Here is a 12,269-nt window from a genome sequence, read left to right on the forward strand (position 1 = left end):
TTCACTGACCTGTTTGCGGAGTCCGTGCCAAACGAACCTGCTGGAAACCATCCAGACGGTTGTCCGGATGGAGGGATGCGCCAAGTTATGAATGGAGTCGAAAACGCGGCGCCGCCAGGCTGTCGGGATGACGGGGCGGGGCTGGCCGGTGGCGACGTCACAGAGTAGGGTCCTCTCACCCGGGCCCACGGGGAGGTCCAGGAGCTGCAAACCGGAGACTGCGGTTCTGTAACTCGGAATCTCCTCATCCGCCTGCTGCGCCTCTGCCAGTGCCTCAAAGTCTACCCCTTGGGAAAGGGCATGATCGGTAGGGCGAGAGAGCGCATCCGCCACGACATTGTCCTTACCCGAGACGTGCCGGACATCCGTCGTGTATTCAGAGATGTAGGACAGGTGGCGTTGCTGGCGGGACGACCAAGGGTCGGACACTTTGGTAAACGCAAAGGTAAGCGGTTTGTGGTCCGTGAACGCGGTGAAGGGCCGACCTTCTAGGAAGTACCTGAAATGCCGGATTGCCAGGTAGAGCGCCAACAGTTCCTGGTCGAAAGCACTGTATTTGAGCTCGGGTGGTCGCAGGTGTTTGCTGAAAAACGCCAGGGGTTGCCAGCGACCTGCGATGAGTTGCTCCAGCACCCCACCGACTGCCGTGTTTGATGCGTCCACTGTGAGGGCGGTAGGGGCGTCCATTCTGGGATGTACTAGCATTGCGGCGTCCGCCAAAGCTTCCTTCGTTTGAACGAAAGCGGCGGCGGACTCCTCGTCCCAGGTAATGTCCTTGCTCGGACCCGACATCAGGGCGAACAGGGGGCGCATGATCCGGGCAGCTGAAGGGAGGAAGCGGCGGTAGAAATTGACCATACCTACGAATTCCTGAAGGCCTTTGATCGTGGTGGGTCGGGGAAAGAGGCGGACCGCATCTACCTTAGCGGGCAGAGGGGTTGCCCCGTCTTTAGTAATCCTGTGGCCCAGGAAGTCAATGGTATCGAGTCCGAACTGGCATTTGGCGGGGTTGATTGTAAGACCGTACTCACTCAGTCGGGCGCAGAGTTGACGGAGGTGGGACAGATGCTCCTGACGACTGCTGCTGGCTATGAGGATGTCATCCAAATAGATGAACGCGAAGTCCAGGTCCCGTCCCACCGCGTCCATTAACCGCTGGAACGTCTGTGCGGCATTCTTCAGGCCGAACGGCATGCGGAGGAACTCGAAAAGGCCAAACGGGGTGATGAGAGCCGTTTTGGGGACGTCGTCAGGATGCATCGGGATTTGATGGTACCCTCGGACGAGGTCTACCTTGGAGAAGATCCGTGCGCCGTGCAGGTTTGCTGCAAAGTCCTGAATGTGCGGCACAGGGTAGCGGTCCGGTGTGGTAGCCTTGTTCAGCCTGCGGTAGTCGCCGCATGGTCTCCACCCCCCCCCGTCGCTTTGGGCACCATGTGCAGGGGGGAGGCCCATGGGCTGTCGGACCGCCTGAATGTCCCCAATTCCTCCATCCTCTGGAACTCCTCCTTCGCCAGTCGGAGCTTGTCCGGGGGAAGCCGCCGAGCGCGGGCGTGGAGGGGTGGTCCCTGGGTTGGGATGTGGTGCTGTATGCCGTGCCTGGGCATGGCTGCTGTGAACTGCGGTGCCAGAACCAATGGGAAATCCGCCAGGACCCTGGTGAAGTCGTTGTCGGACAGCGTGATGGAGCCTAGGTGAGGGGCTGGCAACTGGGCTGCACCCAGGGAGAACGTCTGAAAGGTCTCGGCGTGTACCAGTCTCTTTCTGGGCAGGTCGACCAGTAGGCTGTGAGCCCGCAAAAAATCCGCACCCAGAGCGGTTGGGCTACAGCGGCCAGTGTAAAGTCCCACATGAACTGGCTGGAGCCGAACTGTAGCTGCACCTGACGGGTGCCATAGGTCCTTACTGTGCTGCCATTCACGGCCCTCGGGGGGGACCCGGTGCCCTGCTGCGGGTGTCGTAACTCGTCGGGAGGTAAAACGCTGATCTCAGCCCCAGTATCGACCAAAAACCGGCGTCCCAACCTTCTATCCCACACATACAGGAGGCTATCCCGATGGCCAGCCGCCGTAGCCATCAGCGGCGGCTGGCCCTGGCGTTTCCCGGGAACTTGCAGGGCGGGCGACAACGGCGGGCTTCTGCGCCCCACCGCTGGTGGTAGAAGCACCAGTGTTCATTGGGCCGGGGGTTGGCGGGCTCTGCGGCCGGGCCTGGACTGGTTTGCTGCCGGGAGCGTGGCTGGGAGATCTGTGCGATGGACGCCCCGCTCACCTTTTTGGCGTTCCACAGCAAGTCCGCCCGGGCTGCCACCTTCCGGGGGTCACTGAAATCCGCGTCGGACAGCAGCAGGCGTATGTCCTCGGGCAGCTGCTCCAGGAATGCCTGCTCAAACATGAGGCATCTCGTCCGTCGGCGAGAGACAACATCTCATTCATTAAAGCCGATGGAGGTCTGTCGCCCAAGCCATCCAGGTGCAGTAAACGGGCAGCCCGCTCGCGCTGTGAGAGTCCTAAAGTCCTGAGGAGCAGGGCTTTGAATTCCGTGTACATGCAGTCTGCCGGGGGCGACTGTACGAACTCCACGACCTGGGCCGCTGTGTCCTGGTCGAGGGAGCTCACCACGTAGTAGTAGCGGGTGTCTTCTGAGGTGATCTGGCGAACGTGGAATTGGGCTTCGGCTTGCTGGAACCATAGGCTCGGGCGCTGTGTCCAGAAACCCGGCAGTTTCAACGAAACCGCATGAACAGAGGCGGCGTCGGTCATTTCTGGTCCAAAAATCGCTTGGACCGTCGGGGTCACCAATTGTAGCGGTGTGCTACACGCAGCGCTAAAATTACGACACGGAGTTGGTAACTGCAGTCGAAGGAAAAAAACTTTATTCGAAATCTTCAGCCTCACTTTTAAGCCTCCCTCAACCCCCATGGCGCAGAGGCTCCAATGCTCTGTGCTCGCAAACCCCCGTAGGCTATCTAATTGTGAGTCGGTTCGGATGTGCCAGGAAATGGGTCGCCACAGTAGGAGGATTTACTTCTTTCCAATTTTGTAATATAGACCTTCTGGCCATTAATGTTACAAAGGCGATCATTCGGCTAATTGAAGGGGAAAACCGATTACCATCCTCATTTGGTATACCAAAAATTGCAGTAATAAAATGAGGTTGTAAATCAATATTCCAAATTGAGGAAATGATAGCAAATATGTCCTTCCAATAGTTATGTAAAGTGGGACATGACCAAAACATGTGGGTCAATGAGGCCACATCTAAATGACATCTGTCACATTGAGGGTTAATATGAGAATAGAATCGAGCAAGCTTATCTTTAGACATATGGGCTCTATGTACGACCTTAAATTGTATTAAAGCATGTTTAGCACATATAGAAGAAGAATCAACCATTTGTAAAATTTTTTCCCATTTTTCTGTTGATATATTATATTGGAGTTCTTTTTCCCATTCTTGTTTAATTCTACCTGATATTTCTGGTTGTATCTTCATAATCATATTATAAATAAGAGCCACTAATCCCTTCTGAAAAGGATTCAAGGTAAAAATCATATCTGAAAAATCTATCAAAGTTGAGTTAGGGAAGGATGGTAGAACTTTATAAAAAAAAAATTCTAATTTGTAAATATCTTAAAAAAATTAGATTTAGGTAACTTAAATTTGTTGGAAAGTTGGTCGAAAGACATCAAACTACCCTCAGAAAAAAGATCACGAAAACATATTATACCTTTCCTTTTCCATATGCTAAAAGCTTGATCTGTCAAAGAAGGTTTAAAAAAGAAGTTAAGTAAGATAGGTCTATCAAGAACAAAGTTTTTGAGAGTAAAAAAAACTTATGAAATTGAAACCAAATTCGTAATGTGTGTTTGATAATAGGGTTGGATATCTGTTTATTGAATTTAATTAAATCAGCAGGAAGAGAAGAACCAAGAACGGAGAATAAAGAATATCCCTGTGCATCATTGCATTCTAAATTTACCCACTATGGGCACAATGGTGAATCCAAATCTAATTTCCAATATATTAAATTTCGAATGTTATTCGCCCAATAGTAAAATCTAAAGTTAGGTAAAGCTAAACCACCATCTTTTTTAGATTTTTGTAACTGCCTTTTACTTAACCTGGGGTTTTTATTTTGCCACACAAATGAGGAAATTTTTGAATCAATGTTATCAAAAAAAGATTTAGGAATAAAAATTGGTAAGGCTTGAAGTAAATATAAAAATTTTGGTAAAATCATCATTTTAATAGCGTTAATCCGGCCAACTAATGATAAGGATATAGGAGACCATCTTGTAGTAAGTTGTTGAATTTGATGAAGCATAGGTAAAAAATTCAATCTGAATAAACCTTTATATTTCTTGGTAATTTTTATACCTAAATAAATAAAGTTATCAGTAACAACTTTAAATGGTATCCTGTCATTCAATAAAGTTTGCGCATTTAAAGGGAATAATTCACTCTTATCCAAGTTTAGTTTATAACCAGAAAAACTACCAAATTGAACCAATAAGGATAAAATAGCGGGAATAGACCTGTCAGGATCAGAAATATATACCAACAAGTCATCAGCATAAAGTGATAACTTGTATAACTTCTCATTACAAGTAATACCAAAAATATTAGGGGATTCACGAATAGCAATGGCTAGAGGTTCTAAATAATAATTAAATAATAAAGGACTTAAGGGACAACCTTGTCTCGTACCACGAGATAATTGAAACAAAGAGGATCTGTAATTATTTGTAAGAACAGAAGCAACAGGTTTATAATAAATTAATTTAATCCATGATATAAAATTAGGACTAAAATTAAAATTTCTCAAGGCATTAAATAAGTATGTCCATTCAACTCTTATCAAAAGCTTTTTCAGCATCTAATGAAATAACACATTCTGAGGTTGTAGGTGAAGAAGTATAAATTATATTAATCAATTTTCTAACATTAAAAAAGGAATACCGGTTCCAAATAAAACCAGTTTGGTCTTCTGAAATAATTTGTGATAGTAACTTTTCTAATCTAATAGCTAAAATTTTTGTAAGAATCTTAAGAGTCTACATTTAATAGCGATATAGGGCGATAAAATGCACATAGAGTAGGATCCTTATCTTTTTTAAGAATTAGAGAGATAGTAGCTTCATAAATAGACTGGGGTAGTCTCTTCTTAGTAACTGCATCATTAAAGATTTCACATAACCAAGGGGAAAGCAAAGAAGAAAAAGTCTTTAAAAATTCTATAATATAACCATCAGGACCAGGAGCTTTCCCTGAGTTCATTGATGAGATAGCCTCTCCTATTTCGGCCATAGAAATAGGAGCATCGACCAAGCTCCGATCTTCATCTGTCAGTTTAGGAATATTCAAATTGTTAAAAAAATTATCCATCATGGACAGATCGCCATCAAATTCTGATTGATATAAAGATTTATAAAAATCTTGGAAAGTATTATTAATTTCTTTATGATCAGTAGTCAGATTACCGTCTTGTTTACGAATTTTAATAATTTGTCGCTTAGTCGAAATAGCTTTTAATTGGTTAGCTAACAATTTACCAGTTCGATCACTATGAATATAAAATTGAGCCCTGGTCTTAATTAATTGATTCTCAATTGAAGAGGATAATAGTAAACTATGTTCCATTTGAAGCTCAACTCTCTTCTTATAAAGTTCTTTGGTAGGAGTCACGGAATAAATCTTATCGATTTCTTTAATTTTATCCACTAATAAAGCAATATTTAAATATCTTTGTTTTCTTTTACCGACGGAATATGAGATAATTTGTCCACGAATAAAAGCCTTAAAAGAGTCCCAAAGTATTCCTCTGTCAATCTCTTCGGTATAGTTTGTTGAAAAAAACAAGTCAATTTACTGTTTTATGAAGGATCTTGAAGCAAAGTAGCGTTAAGTCTCCAAGATCTAGTATTATTGAAAGAGTCCGAAATCTTGATAGATAACTTCAAAGGTGCATGATCCGAAATGGCAATAGGAGTCATATTTACCATCAGTAACATCTGTTAATAAACAATGATCAATAAGGAAATAATCAATTCTAGAATAACTGTGATAGACATGTGAAAAGAACGAAAATTCTTTATCTTTAGGGTTCAAAAACCGCCATATTTCAGTAATTCCCGAATCAACCATAAAGGAATTAATAAGTAAGGCTGATATATTCGGAAGAATTCGAATAGGTTTAGATCTATCCATCGAAGGATTCAAACAACAGTTAAAATCTCCACCCATTATCAACATATATTCATTTAGATTAGGGAGGGAAGTAAATAAACGTTTAAAAAATTCAGGGCAGTCAAAGTTTGGTGCATAAATATTAACTAGAACCACTTTTTGATTAAAAAGTGAGCCAGTTATCAACAAAAATCTGCCATGTGGATCAGAAATAATTTCATGATGTGTAAACGAAATTGAGGGGTCTATAAAAATAGACACACCCCTAATTTTGGCGGTACAATTTGAGTGAAATTGTTGACCCTTCCAGAACCTAAAAAAGCGTTGATTATCCTCCCTCCTAATATGGGTCTCCTGTGCAAAAATAATATTAGCATTTAGTCTATGGAATACTTTAAATATTTGTTTACGTTTAATCGGATGATTTAAACTATTAGTATTCCAAGAAATAAAATTAATAGACTTGTCCATCATGCCAATATTAGTTGTATATATCATAAAAGGTTAAAAAGACACATAACCCATAATTCAGGAAGAAGGAAAAATGATTCAGGAGCAACTGGAGAACATGACACTTCAACAATATTAATAATCTAAAGTCGGCCCATAAACTAAAAGCAAAAAAATAAAAAGCAAAAGCGTGATAAAAGATCCCTACCCCCTCCCCCAACCCCATGAAAAAAAGCCAAGTGGCAGGCGCACAAACTCATACTAATATTACCCCCATTTCAAGATGGCAACTCCATGAAAAGATAAAAAGACTATATAACACCCAGATATAAATACAGGGTTGTAAAAAGAAAGAATATATATCAATCAAAATGAAAAAATAATATAATAAAGCAAAAGATCATTAATAAAAAAGGATAAACATTAAAGTTTAAAATGGTGTAATATGCCTTTAAAAAAAAAGATTCCATATTCAAATACAAGAAAATGATGTTTCAAAAACAAAGACTTATGGGAAGAAGAAACGACATTTTGAAAAAACCGTATTACAGAATATAAATGTAAATTCACCAATCTATTAAAAAAGGTCATCAAAATAGGATTAAAAAAGGATTCAATAATCACTACAATATGTAAAAAAAAGGTCCAAAAAATCCAAAACATTTGTCCCATTTTCAAGTACAATCAAATAAATGCTTACGGAAAGCAAAGTCTTATGGGAAGAAGAAACGACATCTTAAAAAATAAATCATTATTACAAAGTATTAACATGTATATCCAGTTCAGAGGGAAAAAAATTAAGAAAAAAGACATTATAGTAAAATTAGAAGAGCATCTATAAACCATGATAATAATAATAATAATAAAAAAAACAGGTCTACAGACCACAGTAAAAAGCTATACCGCAGCTTCATAAGTTAAAGCCCAAAACGAAATGGCATCTTCTCTCCAAAATTTCTTCAACATAACACATGTAGCTTGTACTAGAAGACCGATATTCTTCGACGAATTTCTTCGCTTCTTCCGGCATATTAAAGAAGCGCTGAGTGTCGTCACTCAACGTAATTCTGGGATTCACTGGATATCTTAAAGCTTGTTTAAGTCCAATCGAATGAATCTCTGCCATCACTGGTTTAAAAGCGATTCTCGCCTTCATCACATCAAATGAAAAATCTTCAACAATACGAAACTTGTTGTTTCTGTGAGAAATCATACCTTTCTGACGAGCTAATCGGATTAAAAGCTCTTTCTCCCGAGGATAATGGAGGCGAACAATCACAGCTCGTGGCTTGTCTCTCGAGATCGAAAATCTCGAAACTCAATAGTAGGTTTAGCCCGCAAAGCGTCCTCGCCAAAAATTTCCCACAATAAGTTAGAGAAATATTCAGTTAAGTCACCAGACTCAACATTTTTGGGAAATCCGATAATTCACAAGTTTTGTCTGCGAGATCGGTTTTCAAGATCGGTGATTTTAAACTTATTCTGCTCCACTATTTTAGTGGTCGACCGTACCTTCTTCTCCAAAGTTTCAATAGTACGTATTTTTTCACAAATTATCTTGTCAAGAGCCGCAAACTTTTCTTCATGCCGTTCAATATCTGCTGCCTGCGATTGAAGCTTTGTATCAAACGATCTAATGACTTCTTCAAGCTCAGACATTTTCGCAGTAAGCTTATTCTCCAGACTTGCGAGTTTAGTATCCAGAAGACTGGAAATTGCCTCAAGAGATGGAGGGTCTTTAGACGATTTCTTAGATACAGACATTTTAAGTTTGAAAAGATTAAATCAAGTATTATTTTAGAAGAGAAGTAAATCGTAAATATCAACCCATGTAATTAAGTACGAAAGGATTTGATTAAAGGGTGATTATAGTTTAAAAAATGAAGAGCGCCTAAAAGGCAAATGTCTACGTCGCCATCTTGAAACTCTGCCCTCATCTTCAGTTTTTAACAGACGGTGTGATGTTTGCCCCTGGAATTTGCTGGTATTTAATTGAATTCATTCTTCCCTCTACCAGTGAAATGTTCCCTATGCCACTGGCTGCAACACAAGCCCAAAGCATGATCGATACACTCCCATGCTTAACAGTTGGAGAGGTGTTCTTTTCATGAAATTCTGCACCCTTTTTTCTCCAAACATACCTTTGCTCATTGTGGCTAAAAAGTTCTATTTTAACTTCATCAGTCCACAAGACTTGTTTCCCAAACACATCAGGCTTGTTACGATGTTCCTTTGCAAACTCCTGATGCTGAATTTTGTGGTGAGGACACAGGAAAGGTTTTCTTCTGATGACTCTTTCATAAAGGTCATATTTGAGTAGGTGTCACTGCACAGTAGAACAGTGCACCACCATTCCAGTGTCTGCTAAATCTTCCTGAAGGTCTTGTGCAGTCAAATAGGGGTTTTGATTTGCCTTTCCTGCAATCCTATGAGCAGTTGTCTCGGAAAGTTTTCTTGGTCTTCCAGACCTCAATTTGACCTCCACCGTTTCTGTTAACTGCCATTTCTTAATTATAGTACGAACTGAGGAAACGGCTACCTGAAAACGCTTTGCTATCTTCTTATAGCCTTCTGCTTTGTGGGCATCATTTATTTTAATTTTCAGAGTGCTAGGCTGCTGCTTAGAGGAGCCCATGGCTGCTGATTGTTCAGACAAGGTTTGAGGAGTCAGGGTATTTATAAAGCTTTGAAATTTGCATCACCTGGCCTTTCCTAACGATGACTGTGAACAAGCTAATTAAGGTCTGAGACCTTGGTAAAAGTCATCTGAGAGCTCAAATCTCTTGGGGTGCCCAAACTTTTGCATGGTGCTCCTTTCCTTTTTTTTACTCTAAAATTGTAGAAAACAAAAATAATACACTAATCTTGCCTAAAATGTTGAAAAGAATGTTTCATCTTTAACTTTATGACTTTTGGAGATCAATTCATCTTCTACTCACTTAACTATTCACAGTAGCAAATTGTGACCGGGGTGCCCAAACTTTTGCATGTCACTGTATATAAGAAAGCTTGCAGAGGGGGAGAAAACAATGTTATTTTGAAGTATTTAGCTAACCTAATATTGGGGTGTGTATGGTAGTACATAATTATACCTTGGTTATGCAGTCTCATTCTCTGGTGAAAAAGTCTGATCGGTACAAGAAAACAGTTAACGATTCTATGTTGTGAGATTATACCAAAATAGGGAAAAATGGTGAGAGTTTAAAAACCCAAATTTGAGAATGTTGAGTTTGAGATTCCAGTTCCAAAAATCTTATACCCCAGTAAATCTATCACGACCAGCTACTACTTACCATTGTGACCATGAGCTCAATCTCTGCAAGAATTTCTCAGTTAAAAATGCAGGATGAAAATGCATAAAGCAAATCCTACTTCCCTCATTGTTGATCAACCGTGAATTCCAGCAATTATACATTCTGAAAATTCCCAGACTTGGTATAATTGGTTTGCGAGCAGTGCATGTGTTTGTTAGCAGTGTTTGATTTTCATTTTGTATTTCTGATCTTGATATACTCACCTTTTTTTTCCCTACAGACTCATTTGACCTTTGGCAAAGAGTTTACAGAGGCGGTGGAGCTGAAGCAGGTTGCACAACAGGAAGCTGAGCGAGCCAGATTTATTGTAGAAAAAGTGAGTACTGGGTTGCTACACCAGTTACCTATTTGCAATCCAAACAAGAAAACAAATAGTTTATGAATGAAAAGTAAATCTATTAAGATTTAAGCTCATTTGAAGTTGGTCAACCTGGACAATCATTCCCTCTAACCTGACAAATTCTAGCAGCTTGCTGTAACACATTAGTTCTCAACATGGGCCAAGGAACCATGCTGAAAGTAAAAAACAAAAAACTGGGAGTCATAGGGGTTTTTGACCGTTTTAATGAAATATTAAAATATATAAATAAATTACATATATTCATTTTTTAAAATTGGAACCCTGAATGAATTCAGTGGGAAAATATGTTAGATGTTGTAAATGAGGCAGCAAAGTGGATTAGCCTGTGTGTAGGTGGTAGGAGGGGGTGCAGCATGTCAATCTTTATCTCTACTCTGACTTGACCATTCGCCAATCACCATTCACACCCTGTGGGACAGCTTGCTGAGCCCTGCTCCACGTCCACCCCCAATCACAAACCAGTTTGGGCAGGACAAGGCCAATCAGTGAGTATGCAGCAAGATGCTGATTCTGTCCCACTGACCTGCGTGTATTATAATACTTGCAGAGTGTGGCATAGAGGCAGTGGGGTCATTTGCCAGAAATGGCTAAACTGCAGAGAGGCAAGAAAGTGTGAAACCTACCAGTGTAGCGCTAGCTACCATTCCAGCTTCCATGAAATCCCTGATGCTTGGCATATTTTGAAAGGAAGTTCAGTTCACTTGATAGTATTGCAGCGTTTCTAAGTCGCAAGATCGCATCAGCGAACAACACAACCAACAGCAGTGTCCTGCAGATATTCCACAAAAATTCTTTTGTATCTCCTTTCAAATATGATTCTACTATTAAGCTGCATGCAGTTGGAACCTGTGAGTTACATTTTGATGGTGTGTAATTGGGCCAATTGAGCAATCTGGTGTTTTGCTGTCTCCAAGGGAATTCAGTGAGGTTTGGACTGGAGTATGTAGTCTAGAAGCTTGGAGACCATTTTCAACTCTATTGCTTCTCTCCAATTGAGGGGTCAAGCAAGTTTGAAGTTGGTGAGAATGAGAGCGGAGGATGTGCGGGTGTTTGATGCCATCTGCCTGTGTTTGACTGGTCTTACTTTCCCGCTCACTGGCTGCTGTCGGAGGAAAGTTGAAGCCTTGGGCTCTGCATGGATTGATTGGCGTGGCTGTGGAATTGTTTTGGGATTTTGAGGTTCATGCTGCATGCATTTCTGATACTGGTTACTCTTTTATCGCTGTTTTTGAGCAGTTTGATAAGGACTGGGGCGCTTCACTGCTTCGTCTGACGATTTATCTGTCAGATATATTTGAAAAACCAAATTTATTAAAGAAAAAACTGAAATCTCATAATATGCAAGGAGGCAATTTCTGCTTTCCTTGGAAACCTCAAGCTTTTTAGCAGCAATACTGGACATTGCGAGTTTAAATAATTTCATTCAATAGACAATAGACAGTAGGTGCAGGAGTAGGCCATTCGGCCCTTCTAGCCAGCATGGCCATTCACTGTAATCGTGGCTGATCATACACAGTCAGTACCCCATTCCTGCCCTCTCCCCATATCCCTTGACCCCGCTATCTATAAGAGCTCTGTCTAACTCTCTCTTGAATGCATCCAGAGACTTGGCCTCCACTGCCTTCTGGGGCAGAGCATTCCACATATCCACCACTCTCTGGGTGAAAAAGATTTTCCGCATCTCTGTTCTAAATGGCTTACCCCTTATTCTTAAACTGTGGCCTCTAGTTCTGGACTCACCCATCAGCGGGAATATGCTTCCTGCCTCCAATGTGTCCAATCCCTTAATAATCTTATATGTTTCAATCAGATCTCCTCTCATCCTTCTAAATTCCAGTGTATACAAGCCCAGTCGCTCCACTGCCCGCTCTTAAAATAGAACTGTAAGATGATCTAATTGTGTATCTTGATCATTTCAAACAACTGCACACTGATAATGGAATTTCGGTCCAGAA

The 12,269-nt window shown here is 41.5% G+C and overlaps 1 protein-coding gene across 1 annotated transcript in view; it reads left to right on the top strand.

Annotated features, from left to right (window-relative positions):
* The window catches only part of phb (prohibitin), a 31,317-nt gene that overhangs the window by 16,937 nt on the left and 2,111 nt on the right, over positions 1-12,269 (top strand). Inside the window, exon 5 of the mRNA XM_059956644.1 lies at positions 10,174-10,269. Coding sequence (XP_059812627.1) covers positions 10,174-10,269 — 96 coding nt within the window. The remainder of the gene's footprint in view (positions 1-10,173; positions 10,270-12,269) is intronic.

Source organism: Hypanus sabinus, chromosome X1 (assembly GCF_030144855.1).
Source record: "Hypanus sabinus isolate sHypSab1 chromosome X1, sHypSab1.hap1, whole genome shotgun sequence".
Classification (NCBI taxonomy): Eukaryota; Metazoa; Chordata; class Chondrichthyes; order Myliobatiformes; family Dasyatidae; genus Hypanus; species Hypanus sabinus.